This window comes from Mus caroli, chromosome 15, assembly GCF_900094665.2.
Source record: "Mus caroli chromosome 15, CAROLI_EIJ_v1.1, whole genome shotgun sequence".
Classification (NCBI taxonomy): Eukaryota; Metazoa; Chordata; class Mammalia; order Rodentia; family Muridae; genus Mus; species Mus caroli.
This window is the reverse complement of record NC_034584.1, coordinates 67,068,718-67,086,021: the sequence shown is the minus strand read 5'-3', so window position 1 is coordinate 67,086,021 and position 17,304 is coordinate 67,068,718. Positions and strand designations below refer to the sequence as shown.

The following is a 17,304-nucleotide window of genomic DNA, read 5'->3' as shown; positions in this document are numbered from 1 at the left end:
TCTCGGAAAAAAAAAAAAAAAGTTAGATGTGGTGACACAAATCTATAATCCCAGCACTTCTGCGGTGAGATGGAGGGTGGAGGCAGGGGAATTACTCAGAAGCTCATTAGGCAGGGAGCCTGGCCTTCACAGCATAGAGGCAGAACCAAGAAAGATCCTGTCTCGCTGTGGACAGTGCGAACTGACTTCTCAACGTTGTCCTCTGACCTCTACATACATGGCGAGGCATGTGGCATGTATCCCACCACCACCTCATACATACATACATAAACACACACACACACACGCACAAATAAAATTTTTAAAAAGGAACAAAATGAAGCCAATTCAATGTCATTCTCCCTGTCCTACGGAACCGTCAGTGCGCACATAAAAAGATACCAGATGCCACTGGTAACTGGAAGTAAATGAACACTGGCCAGCACTGAGCTGCCAGGTTCCCACCCACGGGAGCACCAGGACCAGAAACAGTAGGCATCGCCATGAGACAGGACTGCTTCTGTGTCCTCAAGTCCAGCAGCTGCCTTGGGAGAGGCTGGCAAGGCCTCAGAAGGTCCTCGGCAGCACTGCCATTACAGCTAAAAGGGAATGATCGCGTCATCTGTCAACCATCTTCAAGCTGACAGTTGGACCCGTCTACCCCGATCACAATGTAAACACATCCCAGAGCCAGCACTGGGGAGGCTGAGGCAGAAGAATGCAGAGAGGGCTTGAGTGCCCTAGGAGGCCACAATGTGACACTCTGTCACACACACACACACTATCTGCAATCAGCTGCACAGTGACGCTCCATTCAACTCCTATAGTATGCCAGGAGCTACGCTGTGTCTCCTTTGATCTTCATTGTAGCAACAAGGTTGACAGATTTGCTGTCCTTTGATGGCTGAGAGAGAAAGAAATTTGCTACTTCAGTAAGTAGGAGCCACACAGGGCAAACACCAGGACCAGTGGATGCTTCTAACACTGTGAGCGGCCTGCTGTGCAATTCATGCCAACTGTTACCAAAGCACAGTGGAGACAGTTAAAACAGCAAAGCAGGGCTGGAGAGATGGCTCAGTGGTTAAGAGCTCTGTCTGGATGCTCTTTCAGAGGTCTGTCCTGAGTTCAATTTGCAGGCATACATGCAAATAGAGCACTTATATACATTAAATAAATAAATCTAAAAAAAAAAAAAAACCCACACACATAAAACAAAAAGCATGCTGCGGTGACAACAGAGTGGCCACCGACAAGCCAGCTGTTAGGGAGCCCTGTCCCTAACATGTTGCTGCCTCCCTTCACAGAGAGGGACTGATTCATCCAGGCTACAGGGCTGATTAGCAACAGAGGCTGGAAGTAACACCATTGCCTGAATGTCTGTCCCCCCCTCAAAGTCTACTGTAAGCCCCCGGCACTGCTCTGAACCTAAGCGGACTGGGAGGTAACACAAGGCTCTGGTCCTTGAATTGCAGGGGTTCTGATTTCAAACACATCCCGAGGCAGAGAGAAAAAGGAAAGAGAGTGAAGAAGACTGCACTGTATGCACACATTCATAAGAGCCCAGGAGCAGAGGACATGGTACACTCCATGGTGTCTTTGCGTGTAGACACATGTGTGTGGTGTGGGGCCCAGAGCACGGGAGCCTCCAGACATAACAGTGGTGCACCCCCGAACCGCAAGCACGTTCTTCTCTGTTTTTCACTGCATGGAGACGCAGAGCGCTTTCAAACGCAGCTTCCTGCACAATGAAGTCACATGAGTTTATTCCTCCCCATCAAAGTTCCCTCCCTAACCTTTCTGACTTCTTCAAAGTGGTCGAGATGACAGCCCATGAGGAAAGACGTGGGAGCCATGACGAAGTCCAGCATCTGACCCGACAGGATGGGCACAAACGTGTGCTGCCACTGCAGCGGGTGGAGGTAGGCCACAAAGCACTCGGCCATGAGCGTCAGCAGGGCCCAGTCTGAGGAGAAGAACACGATGCGCTGTTCCGTCAAGATACAGGTCAGGATCTAGGGGAGCAAGAGCACTGTTTGCTTCCAGTTGCTTCCGGCCGGACGTGGGAGGCCCCTCCCCCAAACCAGAGGCTGCTATTTAGCCTCTTCCTGCATCCTATTTACAAAATCAAAGTCAGAGATGCTTAGAGACACTGCTGCATTAAGTGTCGGGTCTAAGCACAGGGCACGAATACTTTGAGTACACAGGTTCCTGGGTTCCTGGTTCTGCGCTTCCTTTTTGACAGTTCTGGGGTTCACACCCAGAGGCTGAGGCCAGTTCCCCACCCCCACTATAAAACCCAGTCCAATCCTGTCTTAACAACCACCGCTCCTGGCACCCACACACCTGCAACACTTTCTCAGGCCGGAAGCACAGCAGGGGCAGGTGAAGGTCCAAGTCGATGATGGGGCTCTCGGGGTCCACTCGAGAGGGAAAGACGACCTGCAGCGGCTTCATGTTAAATATCTGTGAGGACCAAGGGCTACTGTTAACTCGGAGAGCAGTCTAGAACCGGGGTCAACATACTCTACATTCACTGTTTGGGCACAGAAAAACAACATTAGAAACTGTCGCCAGGGTTAGGGAATGGCTTGGCTGACAGAGCACTTGCCTGCAAACATGAAGTTCTGAGTTAGATCCTTAGCACCCATACAGAAACCCAACTGTGATGGTTATAACCCCAGTGGGAGGCTGGGCACAGCGGCACATGACCCCAGCCCTCAGGAAGAAGAGGCTTAGCAGACCTCTGTGAGTTTCAGGGCAGCCTATGCTACACAGTGAAACCCTATCTAAAGGAGGAGGAGGAGGAACAAGAGGAGGAAGAGGAAAGGAGGAAGAGGAGGAGGAAGAAAACCAGTAGCTGGAAAGAGTCCAGCGGCTAAGAGCACTTGTTGCTCTTACAGAGGCCCTGGGTTTGGTTCCAAGAAGCCACACGGTGGCTCATAACCATCTGTGACTCCAGTTCCAGGAGACCCAATGGCCTCTTCTAACCTCCATGGGCACCATGCACACACATAGTGCACGGAAATACATGTGGACAAAGCACTCTGCACACTAAAAAAATAAAACCTAAAAAACTTAAATAAAAAGGAAAATCACCATTATCGCAGAGCAGGGAAGGCAGGGACAGTAGGAGCCCCGGGAAGGCAGGGACAGTAGGATCCCTGGGAAGGCAGGGACAGTAGGAGCCCCGGGAAGGCAGGGACAGTAGGATCTCTGGGAAGGCAGGGACAGTAGGAGCCCCAGGAAGGCAGGGACAGTAGGATCCCTGGAGGTTGTTTGCCAACCAGTGTGGCCTAATTGGAACCCAAAAAAGTCGGTGAGCCCCTGAGAAATGCTGTCTGAGGCTGCCCTCTGACCTTCATAGGCATGAGCTCACACACACACACACACACACACACCTGTACACACACGAACACACATACTCACTGCACAGAAAGGAAAGCACCCAGAGAGGGCAGCCTAGGACAGGACTGGCTAGATGACAGTCAGGCAGAAAGGCAGGTCCCAGTGATCTATGCTGGGACCTGAACCCAAGCCTAGCACAGGCCAGCCAAGTGCTCTGTATGAACTCACATGCCAGCCCTTAAGTGACATTCTGTCTTGTCTTTTAGATAGGGTCTTGTGTAGCCCAGGCTAGCCTTGAGCTCACAATCTAGCAAAGAATGACCTTGACCTCCTTATCTCCCTACATCTAACTTTCTTAGCCCATAAACTAGTCAGCATGCTGGTCACCAAAGAACAAACCTTAGTCTTAACCCAGACATTTGTCCCAGCGTCTTGAGCTAAGTTGAGCATGCTGGAAGAACACTGGGGTATTATGTGCGTGTATTAACTACTGAAAGCACATAGCCTAAGTATTCTCACTGAATACCCACAGTTCTTTTCAAACTTGTAGCTCAGAACACTTTATGGAAGACCTGTTACTCTTATTATTTTGAAATAACACTTCAACTTCAACTCCATGTTCACAGAATGCCCAAGCGTGCTAGGAGACCCAAAGTGGTCATGGGAGAAATTGAGAAGAAGTTTTGGTCCCTGCAGCAAGACATGGATGTGCGGCTATACTTCTACCCACGGTGCTGTGTGCCTTTCTCTACCCAGAGAGAGTAGAAAGATCTGGGCGCAGGCAAAGCAGACATCAGGACCACGATGGGCATCAGATCAGATGGGGGGCAGTACTGATGACACAAAGCCAAAGGAGTTGGGGACACACACTCCTCAGACTTCTCAACACTCATGCTTGTCCCTGTGTCGAGTTTATCTTCCTATGAAAATGTGGAAAACAAGAAAATAATACCCGGGCGTGGTGGCCCACGCCTTTAATCCCAGCACTTGGGAGGCAGAGGCAGGTGGATTTCTGAGGTTGAGACCAGCCTGGTCTACAGAGTGAGTTCCAGGACAGCCAAGGCTACACAGAGAAACCCTGTCTCGGAAGAAAGAAAGAAAGAAAGAAAGAAAGAAAGAAAGAAAGAAAGAAAGAAAGAGAGAGAGGGAAAGGAAAAGAAAACAAAAGAAAATGATAGCCTCTTGGAGGTGACAGTGCCACCTCGTGCATCCTAATAACACACAGGGACTCTGTGATTGCTAGGGCCAGGGTGTCTCCAGGATCAAATGAGGTGAGTGGGCCAGGTGGGCCAGGTGGGGCTCATGGTTGAACATTGGCCTAGCATATCCCTGCATCTGAATACTCAGCACCACAGAGCAAAGGAATAAAATACATTAGCTGAGCCTTGTGGCTCAGGCCTATAATCCCAGCTATTTGAAAAATTGAGGCAGTGGAGTAATAGTTCAAGGCCAGCCTGGGCTACATAGTAAGTTCATGGCTAGATTGAGTAATTTAGGAAGTTCCTGTCTGAAAGTCAAAGAATGCTTGCGAAGTACTGTAAGGCAGTGTATGCACCCAGCAGAATAGCTACACAATAGAAGAGAGACGGGAGAACATGAGTAGAAGAGCTAAATTGCAGCCTCTTTTAAGAACGCAGAGGAAAAGCCAGTGGCCGTACCCATGGGATCGATGTGCATGTGTGAAGCTGGAGCCCAGTGGGCCGGGGATGCGAGGCACAGGCACCAGACAGTGAGCCAAAGCAGGGATGCAGGGCTGAGTTAAAGATGGGGGCTCTGGAGAGGTGGCTCAGGGGTCAAAAGCGCACTTGTTGCCCATTCAAAGGATCCAGGTTTGAATCCCATCACCTACATGGTAGCTAACAACCACCTACAAACTCCAGTGCCAGGAGATCCTATGTGTTCTGGCTTCTGTGGACACCAGGCATACACACGGGGTATACATAAATATATTCAGACAAAATACTCATCATACACATGAAATTAAACTGAAAACATTTTAAAGATGTGCAGTGGGAAGCCATTGAGAGTTCATGCAGAAAAATAGAATGGGGCTTAGAAGCCTTTCTGCTGTCTGTAGCCTCTGAGCAGGGGACATGTGAAGGGAGAACCAGCCAGCTAGCAAGCGGGCTGTGCCTTCTAATCCCATGTGAGAAGGCTAGTGCCATGTCAATGGAAAATAAACATGGAAGGGAACAGTACAGACAAAACACCTGTACACAGGAAAGCAATCTATCAATGTATTAATGAAAATGCTGGGTAAGATTCCTTCCAGGCTGTGGGGTAAGGTATGAGACAGGAGCATATTTGTGTTTCAACTTGAGTTCCTTCCCTAATATAGTTCTTTATGTAAATGCACACTTTTTTCTTTTCTTTTCTTTTCCTTTTCTCTTTTTCTTTTCCTTTTTTTTTTTTTTTTTTTTTTACATTTTTCAAGTCAGGGTTTCTCTGTGTAGCCCTGGCTGTCCTTGGAACTTACTTTATAGACCAGGCTGGCCTCAAACTCAGGGATTTGACTACCTCTGCCTCCAGAGTGCTGGGGTCCAGGCTTGTAAACACACACATTCTAAAGGTTTGTGGTGCCAAGCAGTTCAGATGAAGGACTCCCCAGCCTGCACCTACATCATGGCTACATTCCTTGTGATGTCTCAATAAAATAAAACAAAATACATGTCAGGTCAGGCTTGGCGACCCGCACCTTTAATCCTAGCCTCTGGGTAGATCTCTGAGTTCAAGGCTAGCCTGGTCTGAGTTTCAGCCAGCCAAGGCTATACAGAATGAGACCCTATCTCAAACAAACAAATAAAAAAATAAAAAACAAACAAACAAACAAAAAGTGGAATCATATAGTCTGTGTGTCCAGAGCAGACAGGAAGTGATGAGCAGTACCCATTTGCACAGCTCCACAGCCTCACCTACCACTCAAAAAAGGGGAGCATGAAAAGGTAGGTGCAGGCTGCCCCATCTCTGACTTGACTTCTGTTACAGCCTGAATGTGGTATGCACCTAACAGGCTCTTTGTTGTATACCTCATCCCCAGCTTGTGGTTCAGTTTGGGCAAATAAGGGCTAAGCCAGGCATGGTAGCATGTGCCTTTAATCCCAGCACTTTGGAGGCAGAGGCAGCTGGATCTGAGTTTAGGGATAGCCTGGTCTACAGAGTGAGTTCCTGGACAGTCAGGGCAGCAGTTCTGAAACTCTGTCTTAAAAACAAAAACCAAAAGAGATTTGAGGACAGGATGACGGAAGAGAGCTGTGGGTGGGCCTCTGGCCACTAAAGCCCAGACTTAGTCTAGCCTCTGCCTCCTTACACTCGAAGGCACTGCCACACATTCTTACTGCCAAGAACAGCACTGTGCCTTCAGCTCCCAGCAGGATGGGACAGTCCCCAGAGCTGTCCCTCTGGGAGCCTGAAAGAGCCAGTAACATTTCTTGGCCGGAACCCAGGTGGGGAAATACCTGTCTGCTGTTAAACAATGCAGTAAGGCAAGCCTGGTACCCAACATCCAAGACATGAAAATGAAAAGGAAGCTTCGAACTTAGGTAAACTAAAAGGACTTCCTGAGACTGAACACTGGACTATGTAGTTTCTGAAGAGCAAGAAATGGGATCTCATGCGTTAATACTAACAGACCCCTCACATGTGGCCAGCTCTGCCAGTCACACCATTCAGCAAAACCCTCAGGTGAACATGCGAAGCCATTCAGTGAGGGCTCCAGGGGACCAGCATCTGGAGAGCAGGCTAAACATGGCTGAAACCTGAAACAGTTTCACACATTTAGATTCTGCTGCCTTCAACACACTACAGAAGAGCCCAGCCCAGTTCCAGGTCTCATTTACCAAGTGGAGCGGCCCAGGCGGTGGACTAGGTATTAAGGACAGTCGTGCAGCGAAATCCTTTATGTGATTGTCAACTTCAAAATCTTTACAGAGCTTCAGATGAGTCAATAAACTGAAATTCAAAAAACAAACAAACAATAATGTCACAAAGTACAACTGCACTCCGACGGCCACCCTTCGTTTAGCTGTGCTAATCACTCAGGGGATTGTGGGGAAAAGATGGCTTGAATGTGTATGTATAACAGAATGCACGGTACGCTTCCGTGAGAAACATGACATTCTGAAGTGCATCTGTACTTCTAAAGTAAAACTTGAAAATGTCCGGGGTGGCCAGGGATGGCATACAGAACTATGACCCCAGCAGTCAGGCTGAGACAGGAGGACCCAACCTAGGCTACACAGAGAGGTCATGTCAAAAACGAAAAATAAAACAAAACACTGAGTCAATCGAGAAATAACAAACAAAACAGGAAAGTGGCAGCCTTGGATCAGAGGCCCTAACTGAAAGGCAGAAGATCTTGGAGGTAGTCACAGAGGATACAAGTGGGGAACCTACACAGAAACTTGATCTTCATTACTGTATGCGAAAGTGCAGTTGGTACCCCAGGGGACTGGGTCAGTGACAATTTGGCCCTAAGGAGGGAGCTCTGACCAGGAAAGAGAGTGACTCTGCCTACAGAATTATAAAGAGCCTAGAGGTTACGGTTGAGTGGGGTTGAGTGGAGAACGTGCTGTTTTCATGGGGCTAAGAAAGTACCCATGGGGCCCCAGCTTGTCAGGCAGTCCCCAGGAAAGACAGCTTCCCCCCATCACAACCACAGTCAAGCACTTCCCATTTTACACAAATACCAAATATAACTCCACAGTTAAGAGCACTGACTGCTCTTCCAGAGGTCCCTAGTTCAATTCCCAGCAACCACATGGTGGCTCACAACCATCTTAATGAAATCCGATGCCCTCTTCTGGTATAAAGACAGTGTATTCACTACAAAAAGTAAATAAATCTTTTAAAAAAAAAAAAAAGCCAGTATTTCTTTTTTTTTTTTTTTCCCCCCGAGANAGGGTTTCTCTGTATCACCTGGCTGTCCTGGAACTCACTCTGTAGACCAGGCTGGCCTCGAACTCAGAAATCTGCCTACCTCTGCCTCCCAAGTGCTGGGATTAAAGGCGTGCACCACCACGCCTGGCTCAGTATTTCCTATTTTTATATATTGTAAAAACATAATAGCATCAAGATAATATTTTTTAAATAAAACTGTCTGTAATCTACTGCCCCCAGCATAAATGTATTGTTTCTGATGTGTGTCCAAAGGCTGTTTAGACATGTCACTTTGGTTGGTTGGTTGGTTGGTTGAGGCAGGGTCACCTAGAGCCCTTGCTGGCCTCAAACTTGCCTGTTAGTTAAGGATGACTTGAACTCCTGATGCTCGCCCCCCTCCCCAGGGAGGGCTGGGATGGCAGGTGTGGGCCTCCACACCCCACATGTGCTACAACTCTGCAATTCTGTCATTTGCTCCTCTCTGGCTGTTTTCACTTCCAAGAGTGCAGCAGTGACCCCAAAAGGAGGGAACCCAGAACACATGGCAGTGGACATTTTGATATCACATGTTTGCCCTGGCACCCAGCAGGAGGGTTTGCCACCACGTCATTAGTCAGCTGCTTAATTGGCACAGAGAACTGGCCCAGGAAGAATGAGAAAACACACCTTCCTGCCGTGAACTTCTAACAGCAAAGGGTGACAAGCATCACCTGCTCTGTGGAAGAGAGCCTGGGAGAGAGAGCATGGCTGTCCACTTCCCAGAAATGAAGACCATCAGTGAGGAGGTGAGGGGAGCCACTCCTAAGGCCCCTCCATCTCTCCCTGAGCTGCCAGACCTTTCCGTAAGCAGTCAATTCCTCATCTCCCTCCCTAAGACCAACCAAGCTTTCCGTTCTACAAAGACACTGTCTACCGCAGACTCAGCAATGAACTATGTCTAAGAGGCAGCTCTGTTTGAAAAGTGAACGGCTAAAGGGCTGGAATTCAAACACGGATGCTAGGAACTCAGGCTGAGACTCCCGCTCAGCCAGCAGGTACTTGTCTCACTGTGTGACCTAAGTGTAAAGATTAAGTGTGTCTTTTTTTTAATTTTTTCTTTTTCTTTTTGGTTTTTCGAGACAGGGTTTCTCTGTGTAGCCCTGGCTGTCCTGGAATTCACTCAGTAGCCCCGAACTCAGAAATCCACCTGCCTCTGCCTCTCAAGTGCTGGGATTAAAGGCATGCACCACCACTGCCCGGCAAGTGTGTCTTAAAAAGACACACCAAATGCCTTTTAGCAATTCGGTGACGCTGAGGTTTGCTCTTCTGTCTTGGGACCTGCTGCTGCCTGCCACCTTCTGTCTTTAGTCAAACCAGAAGTGCCAATTCCAAGACCATGACTTCCTTAAATGTAGTCCAGGCTAGTCCCAAACTCCCTGTGTAGCTAAGAATTACATTTGATTTTCCTGCCTCTGTCTCTGCAGTGGTGGGACGGCAGGCACACTCTCCAGGCCAGGTTTATGAAGATGCAAGCCACGGCTTTGCGAAGGCTGGGCAAACAATCTACCAGCGGAACTACACCCTGACTCTTGAACCACAGTTTCTGAAATGTCAACTCACAGGACTCCAAGCCTGGCTAATGCCCAGGGAGGACGCCATCCCACTTCTCTGTAGCCCAGGCTGGCCTCGAACACACAGAGATCCACCTGCCTCTGCCTCCCAAGTGCTGGAATTAAAGGTGTGAGCCACCACAGCCCGGCCCTAACCCATTTCTCAATCACAGCCTCTGCTTATAAGCATCCATTGAGCCCCAGCAAATGCCTTCCTGGTCTTTCAGAAATACCCTATATCCTCAGAATTCTCACTCATTAGTAGCAGAAGAGGCTGTCAATGCCAGATTTGATGGATTTGTGAATGTCACCAAACCATCCAGCAAGCAGTTGACTCTCTCAGGTCATGAAGCCCAAAGTTTTCTTCAAATACACTTCTTTTTATCTTTTTTTTTTTTTTTTTTTTTGGGTTTTTTCGAGACAGGGTTTCTCTGTGTAGCCCTGGCTGTCCTGGAACTCACTACATAGGGCAGGTTAGGCTCAAACTCAAGGCAATGCTCCTGCCTCACCCTCCCAAGTGCTATGATTAAAGACATGTACCGCATGCCTAGCTATGGTTTTTTTTTTTTTTTGGTGGTGGTGGTAGCAGTGGAGTCAAGATAGGATTTCTCTGTGTGACCCTGGCTGTCCGGGATCTTGCTCTGCAGAACAGGCTGGCCTCAAACTCACAGAGATCCGCCTGCCTCTGCCTCCCTAGTGTTGTGATTAAAGGCGTGCGCTGCCACCATCACCAACCATGTTCTTTTTAAAAAAAGAATAATAAAGCTGAAGCCCTCAGTGCTGCCTTCCTCCCGCCATCTTGATTCCATGTTGTGCTGACAGAAACTCAGGCTTCCCACAGTGCTCCTGGGCCCCCCTGACCATGGCCCACTTGACCTAGCTCTTACTAACAACCCTGGCCCCAACTTACCAGGAAAGGCAGTCCTTGAGGGAGTTATAGTACGGGAATCGGGACACCACACACACTGCAAAAGGCACAAAGCACCTAGCTGAGATCACGCTGGGCTCCCAGTGGCTCTTGCCATTGTAGAAACAATATTCATCCTGGACAAAGAGCAACAAAGACACATTGTCACCTCCTGTGCTGGCAGTACAGGCCCCAGACTGAGAACAGTTGGCATCTCATCCAGAAACAGCATAGAAGGAAGGGTCTTCATCAGCTCTGGCCTTCCAATCCACATAGATTGGCCCTACAAAGGGTCACACTATGCAACACTGGGTTTTTGGAAGCAAGGACCAGGTAGTTACCCTAGAGACCTCCAGCCTTGGAACGAACAGGGACATGCTGCTAGAACACAAAGGCACACCCGACACAGCTTTTAGTGACATTCCAATAGGCCCAGCACCAGGCAGATCTACAACCTGGAGTGTGCAGAGGACAAATCCAGAGAGGGAGAGCAGCTGAGTCGTTGCTGGGGCTGGGGGGGGGGGGGGGGGGGGGGGGATGGAGGTGACAGTGAGAGCTGGCTGAGTTAGAGCTGGAGAAGAAAATGTTCCGGAGGTCCCACACACTGGAAACACAACGTCTCAGAGTCACACAAGACACAATGGCTGAAAAAGTGACGGGCGTATCACCATACCACAGTTAACATCAAGAGAAAAGGCCCACCCCAAACTTGGAGGACAGCAACAGGTCCACTTACATGCAGGGGTCGATAGTACTGGGCGACCACACCATAGGTTCTATTTCCACAGACATCCGTGAGCACCAGGAAATGGATGTAATCCTCTTTGGGTTCCGAAGCCACACACACACACCCTGGAGGGAGATCAGAAAGAAGGGGGAAGCCAGTCAGGTGGCTGCTGCATGCATCAAAGACCTACACTTCCCCTACTAACCACCCGGAGCTTTGACGCTCTTGGGCCTGATCTAGCCAGCTCCCGTTCTCAAACTCCCCCAACCTGCAGCTTCTCCACAGTCCCCCCACCCCCTGCCCCAGTAGACACGTGCGGTGCAGCAACACACACACCATGCTTCTGAACACAGCAGACTAACCGGTACCTGCTCCTCTGTTATAACTCCTGCAGCCAGGAAAGGGCAGCAGGCTCGAGGAGGGACCGGACCGGACCCAGCCCTTCGGCTGAGTGTACCACACCAGTCCTTTAATGTTTCTAAAGACCAGCAGAGACATAAAGCAGAGACACACGCAAACACACTCTCATCTGTCACTGCTGAGCTCAGAGACGGACCTGTTCCCTTTGTTCTAACAAACAGGAAGCAGGGGACAGAGAGGGAGGTGCGGGCACCCTCTGGGCCTCTCTAGTTTTAACTTCCCCAGACAAAAAGATTGATGACCAGGTGTTCTGAGTGTGTCTCTAACCCGAGTTGGGAAGCTAAAGCTGGAAAAGTCAGTGTTTCAGCCAGTTTGGACTGCAGAACAAGATTGTGCTTCAAAAAAACAGTAAAAGAGCCGGGCTGTGGTGGCACATGCTTTAATCCCAGCACTTGGGAGGCAGAGGCAGGTGGATTTCTGAGTTCGAGGCCAGCCTGGTCTACAGAGTGAGTTCCAGGACAGCCAGGGCTACACAGAGAAACCCTGTCTGGAAAAACCAAAAAACAAACAAACAAAAAAAAAAAACAGTAAAAGAAAGAGAGACAGACAGAGACAGAGAGAGACAGAGACAGAAAAAGAGAAATTCGATCCCATTAACCAGCCCCAGACAAAGCCAAGGTCCTGTGGTCCCCAGTGTGGACACCTCTGGAGTGGAATACTCAGTGAGGAGCCAGCCCAAGGCCACTGCAGGCTGCCACCACAGACAGTATACCTGGGAAGCAGAGCTGAGGCAGAGCAAGGAGGTCCACACCTCCTGGGATGGTGACATCCTCAGAATCGGGCCCCTTAGGGTCTCCAGGGTGGCTCTTCCAGGGCTCCATCCTGGGCTTCTCTCGCTTCTTCCGGAAGGAACGCCTCCTGCCTTTGCCGAGAGCACAGCTGGCTCCCGGTACCTGGCCATCCTCTTTTGTGGTGAAAGGAGGCACAAAAACAGACAAAACTTCGGGGACAAGGGAAGAGGCATTCTTCACTCCTCGTTTCTGGGCAATCTAGAAGGAAAATAAGAGGTCACAGTGTGTGTGTGGCTGGGGAGATGGCTCAGAGGGGTAATGTACTTGAGGTGCAAATGGGAGAGCAGGAGTTCAGATTCCCAGCACCCACATAAAAGATGCCCGAGCTGTAACCCCAGCACTCAAGAGGCATAGACAGAGGGTCCCTAGGACAAACTGGCTAGCCAGATTAGGTGACTTGGTGAGCAACAGTGAGTGTCTCAGTAACTAAAGTGGAAAGTGACAGAGAAGATACCCAGCATCAACCTCTGACCTCCATATGTACGCATGTACACGCATGCACCCACATACACATATACACACACAGCCACATACATGTGAACAGAGCTAAAGGCAAAAAGGAAAAAAAAAGTTACTGTCTGTGGCCACCCTCATTCATGACACCCTTTCTAGGTGGGCTTCCTGTGGACATCTCTGCTTCTCCTCCGTACACACAGGCTTTGGCAGAGGAACCCTGCCCTTTAAGACTCAGGTCAGCAAATGACTCTTCCCAGACCCTACATGTGCCCCAGAGGCTGGACATTCAGAAGCAACTTGTCCGGTTGTCGGTACGACGTACCACAATTTAGATCTGGGTTCTGATGTACAGATAATGACTTCAAATGCCAGCCAGCTCTGCCCCGAGCTGCTGGAAGCAAGCCACTCCACCTGCATTTTCCTCTCCCAGCTGAGTGCACCAAACAAATGAGCACATGGGTCAAGGGTTCAGTCAGGGGAAGCCCCAGGAGTGCTTGTATGTGTCTGAAACAAGAGTAGCAGGGGGGGAGGGGGGAGCGCAGACACCGAGAAGTTCTCAGCTTCGCCATATTGCACAAACACCTGCATCGGCGTTATATTCAGGCACCCCGAGTTGTCACTCACATTATATCCAGTTGGTGCCAGTCTGGACAGATAAGCAGAGAAATGGGCAAGGCCTTGATAATCAGAGTGCAGGAACAGATCTATCTCTGCTGGACACATGGTTCTCTGGAAGCAGTAAAAGCCGGACAAATAGTCCAGCTTCTTGTAAACCCAAATTGGAATGCTGTGGTGTAGCTGGGTGGCAGAGGGCTTGCTTAAGGCCTGGAGTCCCATCCCACTACTGCAAAACAAAGGAAAGCGGGTATAGTATGTCAGGCACTGGGCAATCACTGGTGCCTTGGGAATGGGGAGAGGGAGGACTGCAGACAGGAAGGACTGCACTGTCTCAAAAGAGATGGGATCATGACCAGCCAAAAAGGAACCAGCACAAGTCAATATTTAGTAAAAAGCCAGGTGTACTGGCTGGTTTTGTGTGCCAACTTGACACAGGCTGGAGTTATCACAGAGAAAGGAGCTTCAGTTGGGGAAATGCCTCCACGAGAACCAGCTGTAAGGCATTTTCTCAATTAGTGATCAAGGCGGGGAGGGCCCCTTGTCGGTAGGGCCATCCCTGGGCTGGGAGTCTTGGGTTCTATAAGAGAGCAGGCTGAGCAAGCCAGGGGAAGCAAGCCAGTAAGTAACATCCCTCCATGGCTTCTGCATCAGCTCCTGCTTCCTGACCTGCTTGAGTTCCAGTCCTGACTTCTTTGGTGATCAACAGCAACGTGGAAGTGTAAGCTGAATAAACCCTTTCCTCCCCAACTTGCCTCTTGGTCATGATGTTTGTGCAGGAATAGAAACCCTGACTAAGACACCAGGGGATCACCTTAGCATGGTGGCACAGATCTCAGCACCTGGAGGTGATAAGAGGAGGGCTAGAGTTCAAGGTCATTCTCCGTAACATAGTGGCTTTAGGTCAGCTGAGCTAAGAGTCCCATTAAAAAGTGGGATAGGAGGATGGCTCAGCAGGGAAAGGCATTTGCTACTGAGCCCAAGGACCTTAGTTCCAGCACCAGAACCCATACAGTGGAAGGAGACAAGGAGTTCCCACCAGTCCTCTGAGCTCCACAACATGGCATGCCACTAAAATGTCCCCACACGTGGCACACACACAAAATACATATTAAAAACTGAAAAAAAAAAACCAAAAAACAAAAACAACAATCAGAGGAAAGAATGAGAGCTCCCGCCTCACACAAGAGCAGTATTCCCTGAGCAACATCTGTTAGCAAAGAGACAGGAAACTCTCTGCAGTCACGGATGCCGGTTCACTCAAGTTCTACTACCGACCGCTTCACCTTTCAGGGGAAAACAAACCTGTGGGGCTGGAGACCAAAAAACCAGATTGCCTGTGGCTCTACAGGGTCATGGACCATGTGGGGTCAGCCTGGTCCCCAAGCGGCCGTGCCCAGTGGCGGAGCAGACGCAGGCCCACAACCTAGCATGGCTCCAGTCACAGAAGCAGAGAGTCAGGGGTCTTATGTTAACTGAAGACATGATCTACCTTCCACCTGCTCCCCTTAGAGCTACAATGACAGAGGGAAGGGTCTCTATACCAGGAATCACCAGTCACAAGCTTAACCAAGTTTGCCCCAGGTAACGTGGGAGACTGTGTTCTGGGACCCCCTTGATCCCAGTCTTTTCCTCTTTACTCCAGTCTGGCTCACTGCAGGGCCTTCTCCCCAGATTGGAGTCCTCGGGCTCAGACTCCAGGCTCCCAAGGTAGGCTACCTTCCTGTGAAGTTACATCTGCAGCAAATGCAGACAGCTCCCGGGCTCCTGCTCCAGCTCAGGTATTTTCAGCTGCCTCCCTGCATATCCATGTAGGATCAGGGACCCCTTTCAAGTTCAAGGCTACATACACTGCTAGTTTCCAAGACTCTCTAACTTCCACATACAGTTTTCCTTTGCTTTCAGCTACTCAAGAAAGGCTTTCCTTGCCAGGCGCACGCCTTTAATCCCAGCACTCGGGAGCAGAGGCAGGCGGATTTCTGAGTTCAAGGCCAGCCTGGTCTACAGAGTGAGTTCCAGGACAGCCAGGGCTATACAGAGAAACCCTGCAAAAAAAAAAAAAAAAAAGAAGAAAGGCTTTCCTTAGGGGTGGAAAAATAACACACAGCAGAAACACACACAGAAAAGCAGAGGAGGGACTCGGGGAAGCTGAAACCCCTCACTCCTCCACACCAATGATTTCTTTAGTGAGGATGAAAGAGGTTGGGATGTTGGGCGTAGAACTCCAGCCCTGTGGACACTGCATCCTCCCCTCACCATAGGCAAACTCCACCTTGTCACCGGCCTGAGCAAGGCTCCCGGCCATCATGACGCCACCACGACTGCAAATGATCACCAGAGAGCCTGTGTCTCAGAAGCAAACTTCTCGTGGTTCTGCCTGAAGAGTGAAGACACCTCCTGTACCTGGTACAAGGCTGCCACCAGCATCTGCATCTAGACTCGTCTAAGAGAGCCACAGGGTCTAATTAGCACACCAGGTGCCTTGAGGGAGGCAGAGGCCCTGCAGGCCCCCATCTGTCCCTGCGCCACACTCCAGTGTCTGAATATCACTGTCATTATCCCTTCCGTGAACACTATCATATGTGTGCATGTATCACAGCACTGTGTGCCCTGAGCAAAATGATAACCTGTACCCCAATGTCACGTACAACTTACCCTCTCAGGGGTCTTGAAGCATACAGTACCTCTGCCAACTGACTGGCTTTGCTGTTCTTCAATGGCTTGGCACTCTCAAACTCCCTGCCCACACTACCTTCTCACCAGAAAGACCTTTAGCTCCCATATTATTCATTTACCAGACAGGAGCCAGAAGGTAATCTATTACAGACCTGTACCACCAGAGAGCCTACAGGGCCTCCTCCCAGACCTCCCCCTCCAGGACCACGCCCTGCTTCAAGGTCTCCTCGAAGACCTCAACTTCTCAGAGCTTCGGGTTTCTCTGCCTCACCAACACTATGCCATCATCACAGTCGTGAAGGTGGGAAAGTCAGAGACGAGGCTATACAGTTCTCTGTTCCCGTCATGCAGCACAAGTGACCCTCAGGTGATACTGTCCCTGGGTTTGCATTTCTGGCAGCTGGTCATCCCGAGCCCTCATTCAGTCTGGATCATACACTGTGACATCGCACCAAAGCCTGTGTCATTCTCTCTTTGGCCACTTAGAATGGTGTGTTCAAGGGCCTGGAGAGATGGCTCGGCAGCTCAGCTTATTGGCTATTGTTCCAGAAGTGGTGTGTTCAGTGACCCGCACCCACACGGCTCAGCCAACAACCATCTGTAACTCCAGTCCCAGGGAATCTGATGCCCTCTTCAGGCCTCCTTGAGCACAGAACATATCTGGCACACAGACGTACATGTAGGCAAAACACCCATACACATAAAAAATAAATAAATCAGAAAAAAATTAATAATGGACTTAGGCAGGGCCTAGCAAACACAGAAGTGGATGGTCACAGTCAGCTATTGGATGGATCACAGGGCTCCCAATGGAGAAGCTAGAGAAAGCACCCAAGGAGTTAAAGGGATATGCAACCCTATAGGGGGAACAACATGATGAACTAACCAGTACCCCGGAGCTCTTGTCTCTAGCTGCATATGTAT

At 49.7% G+C, this 17,304-nt stretch overlaps 1 protein-coding gene across 3 annotated transcripts in view; it reads right to left on the bottom strand.

The window, feature by feature from the left end:
* Positions 1 to 17,304, bottom strand: part of Dennd3 (DENN domain containing 3) — a 60,233-nt gene that overhangs the window by 37,333 nt on the left and 5,596 nt on the right. For all 3 annotated transcript variants that reach the window (XR_002379836.2, XM_021183344.1, XM_029470055.1), the window contains exons 2-7: positions 12,555 to 12,831; positions 11,432 to 11,547; positions 10,699 to 10,832; positions 7,161 to 7,272; positions 2,323 to 2,442; positions 1,773 to 1,991 (exon numbers count right to left, since the gene is read on the bottom strand). Coding sequence is in view for 2 of the 3 variants with exons in the window: in XM_021183344.1 (XP_021039003.1) it covers positions 1,773 to 1,991; positions 2,323 to 2,442; positions 7,161 to 7,272; positions 10,699 to 10,832; positions 11,432 to 11,547; positions 12,555 to 12,831 (978 nt within the window). In the remaining variant the exon portion in view is untranslated. The remainder of the gene's footprint in view (positions 1 to 1,772; positions 1,992 to 2,322; positions 2,443 to 7,160; positions 7,273 to 10,698; positions 10,833 to 11,431; positions 11,548 to 12,554; positions 12,832 to 17,304) is intronic.